At 34.9% G+C, this 20,104-nt stretch overlaps 1 protein-coding gene across 3 annotated transcripts in view; it reads left to right on the top strand.

Moving 5' to 3' along the window:
- Nucleotides 1-20,104, top strand: part of PDS5B (PDS5 cohesin associated factor B) — a 106,087-nt gene that overhangs the window by 28,093 nt on the left and 57,890 nt on the right. For all 3 annotated transcript variants that reach the window (XM_021541936.3, XM_021541934.3, XM_021541935.3), the window contains exons 5-10: nt 83-180; nt 1,285-1,411; nt 7,542-7,622; nt 9,352-9,492; nt 17,090-17,205; nt 18,871-18,965. In XM_021541936.3, the coding sequence (XP_021397611.1) occupies nt 83-180; nt 1,285-1,411; nt 7,542-7,622; nt 9,352-9,492; nt 17,090-17,205; nt 18,871-18,965 (658 nt within the window). The remainder of the gene's footprint in view (nt 1-82; nt 181-1,284; nt 1,412-7,541; nt 7,623-9,351; nt 9,493-17,089; nt 17,206-18,870; nt 18,966-20,104) is intronic.

The raw sequence follows: 20,104 nt of genomic DNA, 5'->3' as shown, positions 1-20,104 counted from the left end.
CATTTCATAATAATTGTTAAACATAATCTTTCAATTTAATCTTGTGTTAACTACTCTTTTATTTTTTCTTGTTCCAACACAGAACATTGCTTGGGTCAAGTCTTATAACATATGTTTTGAATTAGAAGACAGCAATGAGATTTTTACACAGCTGTATAGAACACTATTTTCAGTAATAAAGTAAGTATTTTCACCTCAAATTTCACAGTATATTGTTGCATGATTGAGGTCAGAGTTCTAACTTTTAGCATTGAGTTTTGTAATTCATTTTAACTAAAGGTAGCAGAACTGTCAGTTTTTTCTGTTTTAATGAATCAAGACAGTGCACATCATCTTTTTTTCCTAAGAAACTTAGATTTGTCATTTACAATTACAATTTTGTAAATTGTAATTTACAAAATAAATTGCATTTATTTTATTCTATTCTTGAAATTGAATGGTGTAATATGCAATTCTAAGGAATTTGGAGGATTATGGCTGTGAAAACATGAGTCAGAAAGTAGTGGACACGGGAAGGTACTGCTAGAGGTAGTCTAGTCTTTTCCCTTTGCTCAAACCAGGTCAGCTTGAGCAGATTGCCCAGAACTGTAGCCAGTTAGGTTTTGGGCATCTCCAAGGATGGAAAGGCTGTGCCATCTTTCGGCAGCCTTCTAGTGCTCAATCACCCTTTTATTTAAAAGGTTTATTTTGTCTGAATGGTATGTCTGGTATTTCACCCTGTGCCCTCTGCATCTTGTTCTGTGACTGGAAGCCACTGAGTGTGTGGTGTCAAGACAGTCTTGCCCTGTCTTCTCTACTCCCAACATCAGGTATTTAAACTTGTCAGTTCTTTCCTAAGCCATCTCTTCTCAAGGCTAAAAAAAAGATGTCAGCTCTCTGTCCCTCCTTCCATGAGAGTAGCTCTAGACCCTTAATCATCTTTGTGAACCTTTGCTGGACTGAATCCAGGATGTGTATGTCCCTTTTGTGCTGGGAAGTCCAGAACCAGACACAGCACTCCAGAGGAAGTCTCTCCAGTGCTGGACAGAGCAGAGGGGTGCTCTAATACACTGTCTTTTCATTGTAGGGACAGATACAGTCTTACTGCAGTAGTGAATGAGGAGAACATGAAATTTAAGAATGACGATAACACGCAATCAAAGAATCAAAGTATTTTGATTTCTAAGAAAACTTGTGATTTGCTGATTTTATTCCTTGTTGTTTGCCATCACCACAGGCAGTACTAGGAACAGAAGTTTTACTTTATATTGATATTACTCTAAGAATTCTTGTTTTTAATTTCAGCAATGGTCATAACCAAAAAGTACACATGCACATGGTTGATCTAATGAGCTCTATCATTTGTGAGGGTGATACTGTGTCACAGGAACTCTTGGATACAGTGTTAGTTAATCTAGTGCCAGCACATAAGGTAAGACTTAGTGGCTTATGTTTTGTTTTGTTCTACAGTTTTTTTTTGTAATCATGATTTCTTGGATGTATGTGTTCAGATATGTCGCTCTAATTGAGATAATGGCTGTAACAAATGTTTTTGTATTATCTGGATTTCTTTTAGCAAACAAGTAATTTTAATAGACAGAAAATATAGTCTAGTTTCATTACTCTGATATACTTTCCATAAGCAAGAGATCAGTGGTCACAGTAATCTAAAAGGCTGAATGTCATATGAATTTAAACAGAATTTTCTAATGTCCCATCAATGCTGGTAGAATGGAATAGAGAAGTGACAAACATCCTTTGGAAAGTTTTTCATTCATGTAATCCTGTATCAACAGTTCAAACTAAGGTGCTGCCCTGAGTGGGTATGAAAAAGTAATTACCACTGCTGATTTGTAATTGGCTCTGTTGTATTTCAGAAATGTTGGCTTTATGGTGTTCTGTTTCTGATGCAGCCATAGAATAAAAACTGTGTGCAGAAATGGTGGTTCAGGAGGAGCCCAAGGAATGGTTGTCTTACCTTAGTGAACAATGTCATATTTTTAAAAAAGTCTCCTATAGATGAACTAAAGGAAAAACTTCAGAACTGTGCATGTGTTGTGGTACTTAAATGTTTAAAAATCACGGAAGTCTGACTCCTTAGTTCAGGAATCTGTGTCCTACTGAAATCTCATGGGCTACTCACTTGTAAGTTGTGCATGACAACAAAAGACTGTGGGAATTTATCTGGAAAATATATCTTTAGCTGTATTTAGGACAATTCTAGTAGCTTTTTTTTTTTAATGTGTTCAGGAAGGTGTTAACTGCTGTAGTTTCTAAAAAGTGTAAGGTTAAGTGGTTATTAACAGAGCGATGCTTTGGAATGCCTACTAGTGTGCCATTACTACTAGCCATTAATTCAATGAATAAATAACACATAAATTATTTTCTATTGACAATGAAAGACTAAATGCTTAGTATAAGTTAGTAATTTTTTTTCCACCACAGCAAATGTTTTAGCTGTGTCCTTCAAGGAGTTTGTACTTGTATACCAGGACTAGACTGAAATTTATGTAGCTAAAGTCCAGATTTATGAAGTAAAGCTTTGGAATACAAAAAACAAAAGCAAGAATATGCAAAATACTTAAGTTTTTTTTTCCTCAGTTAAGAAGCTGTCTTATTAAGAATCTATTGTTTCCTTGCATCATCTGTGTTCCAATTGATTTGACTATACTGTTTTTATGTTTCATGTTTAATAAACTGACTTTGAGTTGAAGAATTAATAGCACTAAAACAATTTTGTTTTGTAGTGGACTTAAAATTACTGACTGAGTATTTTAATAAGGGAAATATATTTGAGGTTTGCATTTTCTGCTGCTTTTCTTTCAATCTAAGTCTTTCTATGGCTAGGATGTTTATTTATAGCCTGCTTTTTAACTGAAGTAGATACATAATGTCAGACTGTATTCTGAATGTGTTGACCTTTATTTTTTTCCATACTAATGTAAAGGAGCTTCTAATATTTTTCTGTTTCATCTCAAAGTCTTCACATAGTGAATTTTTATTTAAAATTATTTAAAATTTGCATCCTATAACTGGTTTCTTTGGCTGCTGATGTCAAGCTGGATAAGTATAATAAATTCAGAGTTGAGAATTTTTCCACTCTTCCATTGAACACAACTAGAAGGAGATAAAGGATAAGGTCCACCGTAAAAAAGAACTGTGTCTTGGCTGACCTCACTGTTCAGCTGTGTGGGCTGTGGAAAGGGAAAGTTGAATGATAAGACTGGTCACCAAAAATGGCATAAGGGCAGACATTGTTTTAATGATCTGTAGGGAATCCCCAGATTTCCTAGGGACCAAAAAAATATCTTTGACAGAGTGGAAGGAACATAGATCTGCTACTAGCTCAGTTTGAAGATTATCAGATTGAGAGATTGTTGAAGATAAGACAATTGCATCTATAGAAATTGACACAGGCAAGTGATGTATTTTTAATATGCCCAAAAGGAAAGTTGTGTACGAGAGTGAATTTTTAGTGGCTTTGTGAACTGAATGGCTGCATCATAGAAAATAGTTGTATTGGTAAAACAAGATTGAGCTCCTCAAATCTCAGCCTGTATAATTTATCTAACCTGTGGGTCCGTAAGTATGTGTTGGGAACACATGCATGTGTTGGAACTTAGGAGGTTCATCCGGTGGCTGAAATTCAACATTAGACAGCTTTATGCAAAAATTACATTAATATTTTTAAGAGCTATAGTAATTACTTGAGCAGTTTACAAAAGGTTCATAGTCCTGAGTGGTAAGTATAAAAAGCAGTGGTGCTCACAGGATGGCTACAAAATGTCAGATATAAAGAGTATATACTGGGCACATGATATATTAGCAACGTCTGTATACCATAATTAGTAGTCACTGAAGTGACAACTCTGAACTGCTCTATCTCCCTGAAGTTTGTCATCCATCTCATTTGGTCAGGATAAAAGCCATACTAATGTAAATCTGAATGAAAGTACCAATATCAGAAGAGAGGCATGCTGAAGTGTGCACAGGCTTGCTTGACTAGTACAGCTGTCAGATAAGCCAGTAAAATGGCAAATGTAACTTGTGTGACTGTGTGTTAACTCTTTGATTTTGATGCTGAATTATTCTTTCATTTTGTATTTTCTCTTCTTTTCTATCAACTCCACTAAAATTCTTTTGAATTTAAGTGACCTAAACCCAGATAAGCCTAAAAGCAAGGGAAGAGACAGTTAGTATGAAAAGGCAAGAAAAATTAATAGTGTTAATTTCCCCTTTAATGATCTTTTTGTATTATAGTGCTTTTATGGCAGACCTGCAAACAATTTTGTGTTTGTGCAGTGTGTTAGAAGGCAAATTGTACTTGATTTCCTTGGGTGTTTGCCAACGTTCCATTTTCAACCTCAAGATCATTACAGGGAATCCTACATTGCACATCCCACGTGCTTTGCATGCCTATGTTTTAGAAAAAGTGATATTGACAATTAAAATTCTTAACTGTCTCTATTAGGAATCTGCTTATTATTTAGTGTTATCTTGGCAACACCTCAGCTAAGCCTTTTCTTTGTCAGCTGTCCTTAATCTGTTTACCTTCCCAAGGAGAACAAGAGAATCTCTTGAAACTGTTCTGTCAGGCGCTCTTGGATACTAATTTGGCTGCTCTGCCATTGATAATAACTGAAGATGCTTTTTAAATTCAAAGTAAATAATATGTAAAAAATAAGCTTTTCAGGATTATTTGCACTAGATGCAGACTTAGCATTTGATTTCCTCTCAAAACTACAAAACAAAGGCTGGATTGATGCTAGTTTTAGTCATCTCCTTGTAAATAAAATATAAGGCACTTGCCTTTTTTTTTCTTTTTCTTTTAAGGGGTGGGTAAAAATTATTTCACTCTCATATATTTTTTGATCTGTGTTAAATTGGTTATTAAGAGGTAACTGGAAAAAAAGTAATTGAGAAAAAGTCAATTGAATTGGCTGTATGAATTTCCATCACTTCTGACCCCCTCGCACAAGAACAAATAATTTTGACTCTGTGGCATACTCTGCTGGAGAATATTGTCTGTGTAAGTGCAAAAATGTGTGTGCCATACTGTCAGAGAGGCTAACACTGCTTCTTCTGTCAAAAAATACAACTTTGTCATTCTAGAGAAAAGCAGGTATGAAAAATGCGCTGACAAAACTGTTATTGTTTTCCCAAAGTATAAAAACCTTGAAATACCAGCAAGAAATGCCTAAAGATCATGGCAGAAATTGAGACAAAGGAGAGACCTTGTGGTTGACCAAGATAGCCTCTATTCAGATATTATTGGTGGAGGTCTCCCAAGGTTTTAAAAAATGTAAATGTTCTCCACTGTTTATTAACATTATTTTCTGAAATAAAACTGGAAGTTTTTGGGGGAAAAGTCTGGTTCAGATGTTAAATGTAAGCTCAGTTTTCTTGCAGAATATTTGTGTTCTGCCTTCTAAGGGGTGGTTCTTTGGTTTCTACTTATCAATCAGTATTTATTTTGTTTTTCTCCTTCAAGGTGTAGTACTTGTTAATGATTATTTTAAACAGTGTTACCAACAGATGGGTTTGTTCCTACCCTGTTCTGGACTCTAAAAACCTTAGGCCTACTGAATGCTTACATGCTGCTAAAGGCATCCTGATTAAGATTGTCCCCATCATGAGGGCTTTCTTAAATCATTAAAAGACCTTGAAATACACGTCAATTGTCTTTCCAAACAGGTTGTACAGATAATAATGCTAGTAGAGCTTATCTAAAAGCAGAGAAGAAATTTGTCAAATTAGATGTTATCCTTTTAAAATTTCTCCTTAAGGAGAAGGAAGTTTAGGATATTTTTGTGTCTGTTGAATTAATCAGAAGGTTTGGTTCTGTAAAAGGTCTTTGAACCTACTTGGTAAAGGCTGGGCTGCTCTTGTTTTTCCTTTAACCTTAGGCAGTGCCACTTCTGCTTGTTTCTGCTTATTTTCCCCTGAAACTGGAAAACGAGGAGAAAACTCATGTTCTTTTAAGACTTCTTTGATATTGTTATTTTCAGAAAGTGGGGCCTCTGGACATTTGGGGGTCATGACTATTGGCACTATTAAATCAAGTACACGAGGCATGAAAAAATAGCTAGCTTTCCTTAGCCACTTGTGCTCTGGACTATTTTTCCTCTTAAGAGATTTTTTTAGATAGATGTTTGCATTACACTTACTTCTTACTCAGGGTTGCAAATAGCCACTTGTAGCATTTATCTTGGAAAGCATTAAGCTTTGAAGTGAACTGCTGTGCAAAAGATAAAAGCTGAAACTGTAATTAATGTGAATCAGAAGAGATCTGCCTGTTGGAACTCTCCTGTGCTAGGTCTGCTGTTTAGACTTGTTTTATACTAAACCAGATCTTGCTCATGATCCACAGTTCCCTCTTATCTAGGTGAAAGTGGTTTTCTTTGTGTTGCTGGAGGTGAACTGTGAAGTCAAGAATGATCAGAACAAGAATTGCAAGTGGCATACGTTGCTTGTTATAGTAATTTGTACTTTTTATTTCCTGAACCATTACAATTTTGAATAACAGAAAACAAATTATTCCAGTGGAAATACCTCTTTTGTAAATTTTGACCATAAAGAACAATCCAGCATGCAGTGTTTTCTCTTTCCTGGGACATGGAATAACTGTACGGTTTTGTAATAAGATGAAAGTATTCTATATATTAAAGTATTTTTCCAGAATTGGAATTTTTAGTCACCTTCTCTATATTGGTGACTAAAACAGACACTTCAGGCATAAGTCTTTGTAGTGTTTCAAGTTCAGTCACCTGACTTAATTCTATCAGTAGGCAAGTTAAAGACTGTGTGTTAACTGCAGTGAGTGTCACGAGGGCTGAGCTGCATTTTCCTCTGAAAATTTTTGAAAAATAATTGTGATACAAAAATTGGAGAAAGGATGTAACAACTAGAGCGTGGAGAATCTGTGCAGAGAAAGGGAGAAAACAATGATAGAGCAATAATCCATTTAGACAAATGGAAGGATAGGAATTTTGAAGAGGGGTTATGTTTTTTAAATATCTTCTATTAGTTTAGTTTTTATTTTCCCATAAACTGAAATTCTAGGGTTTTTTCCCTTTGCAGTCTTAGACAGCAGACTGAGTAACTTTGCATGGCGTGATGGAGAGACTGTGGTGGTGATTCACAGTGGCTGCTTGATGCAAGAGCAGAATTGCATTTTCTGTACTTCGGTCTCATTTCTGTGGTAACTCTAAATGCCTTTGTGTTGCTTTGTACCACTTTACTGGTTTTCGGAGAAGCTGATAAGGAGGAGCAGTAAAATGAGGGCACTGAGTTCACTGAGCATCAGTTTTAGATGTGCAACTGAAAAGTAAGTCTTCATCTGCCTGGAGTTTTTTTTATTTTTTCTCAGTAATGCCAGTGAACACTACAAAGCTTTGTTTGAAATAGCTTTGTTTTTACTATATTATTTTTATTACTGGAAATATAAAAAGAACAGGCTATTTATTTAATGCATTTACCAGTACACTTTAAATTCTTGGATTTGTTTTAAGGTAAATGTATGTGCTTATAACTCTTCTGGTTTTTTGTTTGTTTTCCCCCAGAATTTAAACAAGCAAGCCTATGATTTGGCAAAAGCTTTACTAAAGAGGACGGCGCAAGCAATTGAACCATACATTACCAATGTAAGTGAGGACTGCAAACAAACTTGGAAATCAATAGTTTCTGTAACAGAACTGTGTTATAAAAAGAATTAATTGCATGAAAATGATTGAATAAGAACTTTTTATAGATTGTCATTTTTCTTTGAGAGAATGATTGTATTAATGAAGGACCGCATAACCTGTCCTTTTGAGTCTAGTTCTTTACCATATAGAAACTATTAAGTACTTAATACTTGAGATTTAGGAAATGCAGTGGATAATTTACTTTCTACTGTCTTGGAAGACCTTGTAATTCAGTCCTTAGAGTGACTGGAATACCAAATGTATTTATATGTATTGTTCTGATAAAAATACATGAACACATTGTTTTGTAGCAAAATATGTCTTTTATTGAGGAGATAAGACTATTTAGAGTCAAGAGAATTGAAGATGGAGCAGAATTTTAGTGCTGTTAACACAGCAGAAGAGGAACCAATCTAAGAAGAGATAGTAAAGAAAACTGAGTGAATTGAGGATTGTAGCAAAATTGAATGTAGACATCATAGACACTAATAGAAGATGGATGAGGGGAAGTAACAATCAGAGAGGAATATGCTCTAACTTGAGCTGCACAATAGGAAAAAGAATAACTCTTATTTTTTAAGCATTTGAGGATTTAGTGGTTCTTGCTGCATCTATCCAGAATCTCAGGAACTTGAAATCACTGGAAAACCTTCAATGGTTTTTGTTACTTTCAGACTTGTAATACTTAGAAAGTGGGTACTTCCTAAGATTTTTTTAAATCCTCTATAAAAACTTACTTCAAACCTGCTGTTTGGCAAGGTGTTGGTGCATAGGCATGTGTTTTTAATTTTGTTCATCTGTAAGGCTAGATTACAAACTGGGTGCAGTTTTCTGAGCTTTGAGGAAGTCTGTACAATAAGAATCTCCCTTCATAGGAAGAATGCATATGGAGTCGTCTTTTCTTTGTTTCTCACAAGAGAGGTATTTTGAGCTTTTGAAAATTTTCTTTCTTGAGATACATTAAAAACACAGTATCAGTTAGTTTTTCCTAACCCGGATTCTATACATTCAGGCAATTCTGTATCCTGAAAAGCAAAACATTTCTTCAAGATGGTCTTTAACTTACAGAAAAATGCACTATAATAGTTATATTCCTCTTTAGTTGCCTCTTACCATCAGAGAGGATGTAGTTGAAAATAGTGTGGAAATATTTTCTTTAAGGAGAAGCATGAAGTTTCCCTCAAGTATGTCAAGTTTACCAAGAGGAAAATTTGCTTTACAGTTGCATTATGCTGCTTGTAAATAAGAATTCTCCTATGCTTTTACTTTCAACTCCTCAACCTGTCAGCTGTGTTGTGTAGTAATTAGCCAGTTGTTTCAGCCTTGCTTTAAATGTTAGAATACTTTTGAAATGACGGTTTTCGATAGTGGAATAACTCTGAATATAGTCCCACTATGAAAAGATATGATGCACTGAAATTCCTTTGAAGCTGTGTGTCCTGAATTATTTTTAGGCCTGCTGGGGCAAACACCTTGTTTAATGTGTTTTCCTTTATGCATAATACTTGATACAAGACTTCTGCTATGGAATTCTGATCTGTGTGTGCTACCATCCATCCTTTTTCTTTTAGGAGTGAAATTAATGTTGTAAGGTTAAAAATTACTTTATGTTTTAGGATTTAGTGTAGGATTTAGAAGAGTGCATGTATATTCTCACTCTTGATGTGCAATCTGTTTTGTTTCCTAGTTCTTCAATCAAGTCCTTATGCTTGGTAAAACATCAATTAGTGACCTGTCAGAACATGTATTTGATTTGATTCTGGAGTTATACAATATTGACAGTCACCTCTTGCTTTCTGTACTACCACAGCTCGAATTCAAACTTAAGGTAAACACTTCTACCCTTTCTATATATGCGAAACATGTATGCTTTGACCATTATTGTTTTGTTTTTTCCTTAACTGACAAGTTCTTTAAATTATTTGGCAAATAACTATATGTAAAAATTACCTTCTCTGGATTGTTTAAAGGAAAACCCATAAAACTCCTCAAAAATGTAATTTAAGTTCAAGTGTATTAACCTACAGTGCATGTGTGCATATATTTGGGATTTGGTTGGTAGATGGTTTTGGCTTGTATATTTCAAGCAATAACTACATTTTTTGGATGACCTGAGGGCTCGACCTGCTTTATTTCTGGGTTTACTTATTACTTATTGTGAAAGACCTCATATTTTAAATATATATACTAATAATTTTGTCCAAACTGTAGTTCTGTGACAGATGTAAGCAGGCAACTGGAATGTATCAGTATGTCTTGTTGTAATTGCTGCAATGACTTATGATATTTCAGACTTGTTTCATATGTCTGGAGAATAGCTGGTGCTAGGTCTCTATTCAATTGGTATTTTTCTTTTTGACTTCTTTTTCAAAGTGTCTCCATCGCTTGGACAAGTGCGATATAGCAGTTAGTTCTCTTATTTATTCTCCTTGGCACTACTTTTATTCTGTCTGTCATTCCACAGGGTTTCTGTGAGGACTGTAATTAGATTAGTATTATTCTGTATGTGATCTTTTACTAAGCTTGAGGGCTGATATGCAATGGGCGTCATGTAAGTTTGAATATATTTTTATTGCAGAGGACAGATTTTAGGTTTGTAGCACCTTTGGCCTCTTCTTATGGTAATATATATTATCACAGTGGCTTGTTCATGCCTATTATTTTTCCCTAATGTTTCTAGGCAGGCACACTACACTTCCTGGATGAGGGTTTTTTAATGCCTTTATCATTCTGTTCGCATTTCCGAGAGAAGTAGGGTTCAATTTACTGCTTGGTGTCTGTGTCTTCAAAGTAGACCTTTTTTTCAGCCTTTAATTCCTGTTCCTACAGATGGCAAACAATTATCATTTTCACTCCAATAAAAATAGTACTTCTGCAGCTGAAAGTGTTATTCAGGATATTTGATCTTTCCTGCTGCCATAATAGTATATAATTACAGTACCTTTCCCATCTGTAAGTCCACAAAAATCTGCAGGTTTTTCAATTGTTGTCCTACTCCTTCATTGATTCATATTTCATGATTTTCAATACTGATGTAATTTTTGAATTTTAGTTTATTGGAATCAGTCTAGTAGCCAATGTCAACTTTTTATTTGTTTGTTTTGTTTTGTTCCCTCTTTACCCAGGCCAGAAAAAATTCTGGTCTCTTTCTTCAGCTAGCTGATTTCAGCCCTAAGCATTTCCATGTTTTCTTTGTAGTCCTTAATTTACAACACGTTTTTTTCATGTTTACATTTCTGTTCTTTATTTAGTGTGTGCTCTTTTCAGATGATGTACATGTGTTTTGTTGCTTTCTGTCTCCTTCATCCTTAGTGTAGTTTTCTCACTGTGGTCTGAACCCTTAAAGGGTAAGTGGTTTATATTTGATGTCTGCAAGGTCGAGTTTAACAATGTTTCCAATAGATACATAGGTTTTGATACATACATTCTTATCACTCTTATTCCTTGTCTTCTTGATCTTAATATAGTTTGTAGCTATTCCAAAAGTACTGTAATAATTTGTAACTCCATGTATGTGTTTTGATACTTTGCTATAAGAAAAAATAATATATGCATATTTTTTTCCATTGACTTTACGCATCTTCTAAAGAAGAAATTACTCATCTTCTAAAGAAGGACAAAAGCACATCTATTTGGAATAGGATATACCTGGTTTAAATTTTGAGATGCTGGAAACAGTTTCCCAGAGAACTTGTGGGTGCTTCACCTCTGGAAGTGTTTAAGGCTGTGCTGGGTGGTGCTTTGAGCAGCCTGGTCTAGTGGAAGGTGTTCCTGCCCATGGCAGGTTGTTGAAGGATGTCCTTAAAAATCCCTTCAAGCCCAAATCATTTTATGGCTCTAAATTGAGTTGAGAGGTCTTTAAGATCTTTCTGTGGTGAGAAGAGAATTTTGAAGATAAGTGTTCTAAAATATTAATGAAATATAGTCAACCTGTGTTTTTTCTGAGATCAGCACAAGTTCATTCTACATGCAAACCTGCCAACAATGATTAAATATTTTCCACTCCAACAATAGCTTTAGCTTTATTCTGAACAGCAGCAGCTAGTGTCAACATTTTTAAAATTCAGTTCCAAGTAAATAGCTCATTAGTGTGTTGAGAAGAAACTGTGATTTCAATGAAACCCAGAGTGATTATGGTTGAAGACAGCCAGTTTTTTATTGCTTTGAATGAAAAGAAACTAGACACAGTAACCATATTAAGCTTGATGAAGCCTTAGTTTAGGTGGCTGGTAAAGGAAACAACATGCATGACAGTCCATACTGGAAATTGGGAGATTGGAGTTGTCTTTTTCAATAGAGGTCAATTAAAATTAACAGTACAGTAGCCAAGAGCTTCAGTGAGTCCTACATATCATTCAAAGCTTGACTCAGTGATTTTATCTTTTCTGGGTTTGGCATGTAGTACTGTGTCTCTATATGCCCAGTTAAGGAGCCTTGTCCTTCTGAGCTTGCTTACCATGGACTACTAGGTATTTAAATGAAAGTTTGTATAGTATATTTAGATCAAATATGTAGTTTCACAGGAACATCCAGTTTTTGTTCTATGAAATTGTCTGATATAGTTCTTGAATACAGACTTGTGATAATAGTAGGCAAATACTCCAGTAGTGCTTAAGAGGTAGTGGGAGAGTTAGTGTTTTCCAAGATCTCATATTGCTGCTTTGCTGCTTGGGAGATTTGTATTATTCCTTAGCAGATGATCATAGAATCATAGAATATCCAGGTTGAAAGGGACCTCAAGGAATCATCTGGATAAAATTTTCTTGGCAAAAGCACAGTCTAGACAAAATGGCTCAGCACTCTGTCTAGCTGGATCTTAAAATGTCCCATATCAGTGAATCTACCATTTCTCTGAGGAGATTATTCCAGTGGCTGATTGATCTCATGGTGAAAAACTTTCCTCTTGTGTCCAGTGTTGAAGGAAAGCTGTGATTGTCTGAACAACTGAGTTGTGGAGAAGTGCCAGAATGATCTAATCTTGCATGCATTGAATACACGGAAGAGGACATAGTATCTTTACAAAGACAAATTGAATAATTTTCTCTATATTTTTGAAAATGTGCATTTCTTTTTAGTTGGCTTCAAAAGCAGTAAGTGAAAACAAATTTTGGCCAGATGAAGTACACTCATGGCAGACTTACCTGAGAAAGACATCAAGTGTTCTGGCTCACTTGAAAGCTGAGATGCAAGCTTGGTTTCAGGTGTAAAATTGGCAAGTTCTGCATGAATTTGAATAAATTCCTCCTGGTACCAGCAATATTACTGCTAGTTGCATATTCTGTACGTGAAGCAGACTTTCTGTGTAATATATTACTTCTTTGCTTCTAACATTTAATTTAGCCTTGAGATAAGGAGACTCAAGGGAGATCCTATCACTCACTCTACAACAACCTGAAAGCAGGTTGTAGCAAAGTAGGGGGGTTGGTCTCCCAGGTAATAAGTGACAGGACCAGAGAAAATGGAAAGCTTAGTTTTGGTATTAGGAAAAACTTATTCACTTAAAGACTTGTCAAGAATTGGAATAGGCTTCCTGGGGAAGTGGTGGAATTACTATCTCTTTTTGAGAAGGGAAGTCGATGTAATAGCTTCTTTGTAAACAGAGTGGTGCTCGATGCACTGTTGGGCTCAAGGATCTTAAAGATTCTATTTTTCCAACCTTCATGACTCTATGATCCTATGATTTTGTGGCATGCTTTGAAAATGAAGTGATGATGGTTTTCCCCTAACCACTAGGTGAGCTTCACCAAGCCATCTCCACTGTCTTCCGGTTGATTTGTGGCTTGATGGAAGTTTGAGGATGTAAATAAAAATCTTTGAATTTGTGACTCATTACCTGACAGGATCCAAATCTCTTGCTCTCCATCTCCATGAAATTTTTTTGCACTCTTTCTATTGGGAAGCTTTCTGATTTATCTTCATGGATTTAAGGTTGTAGACTGTCTCTTCAAATAGGGGCAAAATCCAAAGACTTTCTCATCAGAGACCAAATAAATGTTTGACCGTATGTAGAGGAGTTAAAAACTCTCAGTATGAAACTGGTGAGAAAGATTAGGTGCCTCTAATACTGTTGAACCTACTCACTATTTGGGATGTAAACGATGTGGCCACCTAGTGTTCAAGCGCCTTGCCATTTTGGTACAACAGTGAAGGCACAGGTAAAGGCTTTCTTCCTGTGCTATTTCTCCTCCCCCCAGATAGGCTGAGTAGAGCAGAAGGTTGAAAGGGGTGCTGTGCTCAGCAATAAAAGGTCAGGGGAAGGAAAAGGAAAAGATTAATTTGTGTTCATGCTGTTTGTCTTCCCAAGTGAGCCCTATGTGAGACCCTGCTTTCCAGGAACTGCCAGAACATCTCCCTGCCAATGGCAGGTAGTGAATGAATTCCTCTTTTTGTTCTGCTTGTGCACATAGTTTTTTCTTTACCTATTGAACTCTTGTTCTCTTGATGTATGGGCCTTTTAACCTTCCTGTTGTTCCCTTCCTCTCTCTGTTGGAGAGAAGGGACTTGGGTGATTTTGGCTGGGGTTAACCTGCCCTAGCTCTATAGATTTATGTAAAGAAAGAGCTCCTTTGATCTCATGTGGCAGAACTCTGTTGTTAGGCTCTGTAAAAACTGTGTGAAATCATGGTTGCATCTTACTAGTAATTTGGTTTTTGCCTGATTATGGAAAGGAGTCTGGGGAATTAACAGGAGAATGAGCACTATATTCATTTAACTTAGCCTCTTTGGTGAGGGTCAGTCATTTGTGTCTGATCTTGGCATTTTAAGGTGATGTGTTCAGAGATCTAGTACTGACACAGAAGCTCAGGGCTCAGGAAAGAGCTAAGAATGACTTATTATATAGGTCAGCTAGTAGAAGAAACTGAAGGAAAGTTTTTTTCAAATTTCATACTTGAATTTTAGAAATTTCTGTTACAGAAAGCAAATAACATTTAATATTTAGGAGAACGGAAAGCTCATGAATAGACTGTTTTGGAAATAATTGTCATGGGGGTTAGGCTTTTATCTTACTGAACCAGTATGATGTAATGAATAAAATTAATAAACGGTTGACATCTTATTTTAGAGCTGGCTTTTTTTCTGAATATGGTAATTAAAGTTTTCAAAAGTATTAGGTTACATGTCCACTTCTTATTCCCAGATCTCTCCGGGTCCTGAGTGCTGCCTATTCTTTTGGACTCGGTAGTGGTAACAATCTAACTGGCTTCAGCTGCTCTTACTGACAGACTTAAGTGTCTAGGAGAAAGAGCAGCTGTCTGTGTGCTGGGACCATGTATGGGGAACTGAAAATATCCATGTTCACTGTCAATTTGTATTGACAAGTCATGATGAAACACTGTTAGTGCTGAATGTACTTGAGAGGTGAAGGGTGTGACTCTTCAAGTACAGAGTGTCTCATAGAATGGAGAAAGATTACATTTTTTTTTTTCAGAGTTTGATGCTTTTTTTTTCACCCTCAGAAAAGGAGTGGAGATTAAAATAGAATAAAGGAGAGAGACTGTAGCAGCAGTGTATTCATTCAATAAGAAGTACAGGTTTATTTTTGTTATCCCTTGGAGTGTATATAACCATGTTTCAGGGAAGCCAACATCAAAGTAAAAAATTTAGAAGGACCAAATAATTACGTACCAAGGTCCATAATCACAAGTAATTCTTGTTTCTACAACAGGGCTAGAAACACAAGTGAGTTGTCTTATAATTGGATTAATGGCTGATACAGTAAAAGCTTCTTCTGCAACTAATTAATTAAGGATATTTTAGGGTTTTATTGTTTTGTGAGTTTGTTTTGTTCTGTTTGGTTGTCGTTTCTTTCCTCTATATTTCTGTCTGTATAATTAAGTTTAGTGTGCTCCCAGCTCTTCCACCTGGCTCCTTCTTACACATTCTGGTGTGTCTTGCTCCAAGTCTGTTGGTTTCCTAAAAAATTTCAGAGATGCGTAATATTTTAAACATTTTTTTTAAGCAAGAGTGGATAGGAAGTAAGTCACAAAGGCTGGACTAATGTAGGCCAAAAAAAGAAATTAGAAGTTCTTAACCATGCCCCACAGAATAAGAATTTGTAGTGTAATGGGCTGAAACTCATTAAGAAAAAAATATCATTTATTGCAGATTAAAAGGAGGTGGTTGTAGAATTTTTTCAGTAATGTCAATGTGAATGTTAATTGGAAAAAAATTAGTCAAATGCAAAAAAACCATATCAATGGATTTGCTAAATCTAAAGTATATTCAAAATAATTAGTCTTTTGTAATGTAATAATATATTACTGTTAGAAATTACTGCATCCTTCACTTCTCTTACTCTGTTACTTTAAGGATTTTACAAATGCTTTTACTGTTGTTAGGGTTCTGAATTAAAAGGACATGCTGACAAACGTTTCAGCCCTTTTATGTTATTGAGTCAGGAGAAATAGTTTGTCTCTAAACTGTGGTGTCATATAAAAGAATTTCGACAGCTATATTGTGCTCTTATTTCTTATTAATGTTCAAAAGGTGATGCTGAACTAATAAGAATTCAAAGATGCTAGGAAAAAACCAATATTTTACTGAGTTCTTATCTTATACCAGAAAAAAACCTGGGAATATAAGGGATTAATAATATCTAATTAATATAAATTAATTTTAGCTACCCCTTTTCAAGGAATTGTTGCATCCAATTGAGTTTTCTCCCTTTTCTCTAATAAGCAAAGGAAAAAAAATATGATGAACAGTAAGTACATGCTAATTGCACAGCTATTAACATATATTTCTGAAGTGTGCATTAAGGTTCTCATTCTGTGTGTTGTATTAAAGAATGTAATGCAAAACAATGACAAAACAAGACCTTCTCCAGAATATTTCCACTATCATTGTTAGAGCTCATTTTCACTATGAAAGGAAGACTATCTGTTGTACCTCAGCAGTTTTGAATGTAGGCTCAAATGCAGGACCACATCCTCTGGATCTCAGATCTTAGGTAGTTGGTCTGATGTTCTCTCTAGAAACTTGTATTCTGGAAACTGCTATTTTCAACTAATATTTTTAATTGAGCAATTAAATACTGTTCTACAGAATTGTAAACCTTTATGCATTGGCTGACTTCTGTAAGTTTTGTGTTATGTCTGAATTTTTGTAGGCACATATCAGATTTCCTAACAATCTGTAAACTGTAAATAACTGTTAAAAAGATGTATTTTTCACCAGGCTTCGTTCACATTTTTTGTCTCAACATTGTTTGTAATTTTCAGTCTTTATTATTTTGTCTTTTCAAAAAAAAAAATGAAGGGTTTTTTCCTTGAGATAGACATTTGTATATAAGAGAAATCTATTAATCTGTATTGTGATATTTCTAGAAATATGCAAGTGTGTTGATGTAAAAACTGTATAAAACAGAGTTCTGTTTTTGGGTTAGTTTTCCTTTTCAATTTAAGAAAAATCTGTTCATTTTCCAGAGCAATGACAACGAAGAACGTCTGCAGGTTGTAAAACTTCTCGCAAAAATGTTTGGGGCGAAGGATTCGGAGTTGGCATCTCAAAACAAACCACTTTGGCAGTGCTACCTGGGGAGGTATATTCTGGTTTAGTTTCCTGTCTAGGGAGGCAGAACATTCAAAGAAGTCAAATGCAGTTGCCTTTTTTTTTTTTTTTTTTTTTTTTTTTTTTGAAAGTGACACAGATAAGCGTGAATTCCCTCCTGCTGCTTTATAAACTGAGATCTGGCAGATAATGCTAAAGCAATTCTCCACATATCTTCCACTTCTGTCTAGTAGCCATTAGAGAGAACGTTTACAAATCATCTCCTTAAAAGCTTTATTGCCATTGTCAAGAGAAACTAATATTTTAATTTCTTCACAAGTGAAACTCTTCAATGATGAATTAATTTTAAAACAGCATCAAATGACATTTTTGGTATTAAAACTGCTTTTGAGGCTTTTATGTGCAGTCTTTGTGTATGAGTTTCAGTTTGTTTTTAACGGTAGGAGTACTTTAAAAAAAGTATCTAGTATTTACGATGCCGCAAACATACTTAGTTTTTTGTATTTTGAAATATTCTGCCAGTTTGAGATAGAAAATACAGCTGGAGCTTATAATCATGAGAAACTCAAGTTTGGCTACTATAAAGAAAATATTTTTGATTTGAGTAAAAGAGGATAAATTCTAAGATATATTGCAAATGCCATAGTTTATAATGTAGCACTCAATCATCAAAAGGAGAGTCCTCAAAGAAATGCTGATTTTAAGAATAGAAGAAACTTAATAGAAACAAGGTATTTTGCTTGAAAATACATAAGTATTTAAAACATGAAATGTCATCAAGAAATATCACATCTGATTGAGAAGGAAAATGCTATGTTGTGTTACAAAGTGATTGTGTGTAGTTTGTTCACAATAACTGTGTTTTGCTAATTATGAATCACATATGTGCATTTACTGCTTCTAAAGATTTTCACAAAGTTATAATAGCTGTGTTATTGAAGAAAGCATTCAGGAAAATCTCTTTATTTGGAAAACATATCTGGCTTTTACTAAAATAGGTATTCCTTAAAATCTATTTATTTGATAAATATTTCAAAAGCAACGGTGTTCTAAAATTACATTTTAAATTTGTTTCATACCCAGGATTTTGAGGATAGCTTGAAAATGCATTTAATTTTGGAAGAGTTGTCTGTAACTAATTGCATTAACAGTTATAAAATTACTTATATAAAAATTAAAAACATGAATATACTAGATTTCAAATGGAGTTTGGACTTCCGAAAGGAAATCCTATTAAATGATCCATCTCGGAAGAAATTTGTAGTAGACTAAATGTGCATTTGTTTGTTGTCTGTCATGCAGTACAAAGCGAGGATGAATGTCACAGTCTTGTAAAATTTTGAGGTTTTGATACATGGCTCATGGTTAACTATGTGTAGCATTATAGAAAAGGAATGGAAATATATCATACATATTTCTAATATTTTTTTGTTTGCCTGGGAGCTTTTAATGTGTACCAGGAGAAGATAATTCTTTCTGTGTTCAGAACATGAATCAATAAATGAGTATGAGACTTTTTTTTTAAGCTAAAGACAGTCTACTTTATACTGTGAAATCTGAGGTGCTGTATACATGTAGCCATGCATGGAAAGCATAAAAAATATTTTCAGAAATGTCTGATACTGTGTGGAAATCAACAGATTGCTTTGGTAGAAGTGGAATTTTTGTTGTAATGCATTGTCTTGTTTCTAACTAGGTTTAATGATATCCACGTACCTATTCGCCTTGAGTGTGTCAAATTTGCAAGTCACTGCCTTATGAACCACCCTGATCTGGCAAAGGACTTAACAGGTATCAGTTTCATTATAACGTTAAAATACAATTCTAAGTCTTCTGGAAGAGTCAAATAGGTCAGTTGTGATCCAAAGTAATTTATATTTTCAATTTATCATTTTTTAAAATGGAGGAAGATTTTGTGCCTCCTCTAATGGTATCCTCTGGGAAATACAATTTTGCTTGCCCCTCCTCTCTCTCCACAGAGCTTTACAAAGTGAAATTGTTTAAAATTTTCTGTGGCTCACTGGTATTGGAGATAAGCATTGTTTTGTTTAATGGCATTATTTTCCATTTGTTTTAGTTTATGTTCCTGTGAAGCAATAGGTTTTGTTGAAAAGGCTTATTTGGATTTAAAATTCCATACACTCTGTAACTGCAAAGCATTATTTTGAAATGTGTCTTTTGACACTTGGGCAAATTACCAGTAATGTTAATGGCCAGTGTTTCAGATGAGAGTTGAAAATTTTCACTGGTCATTGAACAGTCATGAGAGAATAGTAACGTCTGGTTATTTCTTTCAGAATAAAGTTTAAATTTGCAAAGTTTCTTAAAGCTCTCAGTGTTGCACTGATGTATGCAGTGAAGTGTGATTTTAACTTCTGTTTGGGTGTTCCTACCCTTTTGTGCTTCTAAAATAACCTAAAATACAGCCAAAAAGCTAAATTAACTTTGCCATTGTATTTGCTAACTTTTTAGAATGACAATAGGTAGCTAACAAATTTGACACCTAAAAGCAGAGGTTTTTAGGCTTCGATAGTGTAAGATTATTGGTGTTAGCAAATAAGTAACAGTGTATCAGAATAAACTAGAAAAATTAAGATGGATAAACAAGGATGTGTCTAAATAAGTATTATAATTTGAAGTGTCCCTTGATTTGTCCCTGCTTACTATGCTTACATGGCTCATACTGTTGAGTGTTCCTGGAGCAGGTGAACTAGATTCCTTGTGGATAATACAGAAGTTATGAGCAGGAGTGCAACTAATGTACTCTAGGAGCCAAAGGGGATGGAGTCTGCAGCAAGGGAGTAGCTTCTAGCTTGATGCAAGACTTTAAAATGCATATGGTATGGTTAGCAAGTTCTCAAGCACTGTCTATTCTACTCTACAGCTCCAGTCCTGCTTGGCTATGATAGTTGCTAATGTATACATAGTGT

The sequence above is a fragment of the Lonchura striata genome, chromosome 2 (assembly GCF_046129695.1).
Source record: "Lonchura striata isolate bLonStr1 chromosome 2, bLonStr1.mat, whole genome shotgun sequence".
In the NCBI taxonomy this organism is placed as follows: Eukaryota; Metazoa; Chordata; class Aves; order Passeriformes; family Estrildidae; genus Lonchura; species Lonchura striata.
Note: the sequence above shows the minus strand (reverse complement) of the source record. Positions and strands in the feature narration are given on the sequence as shown.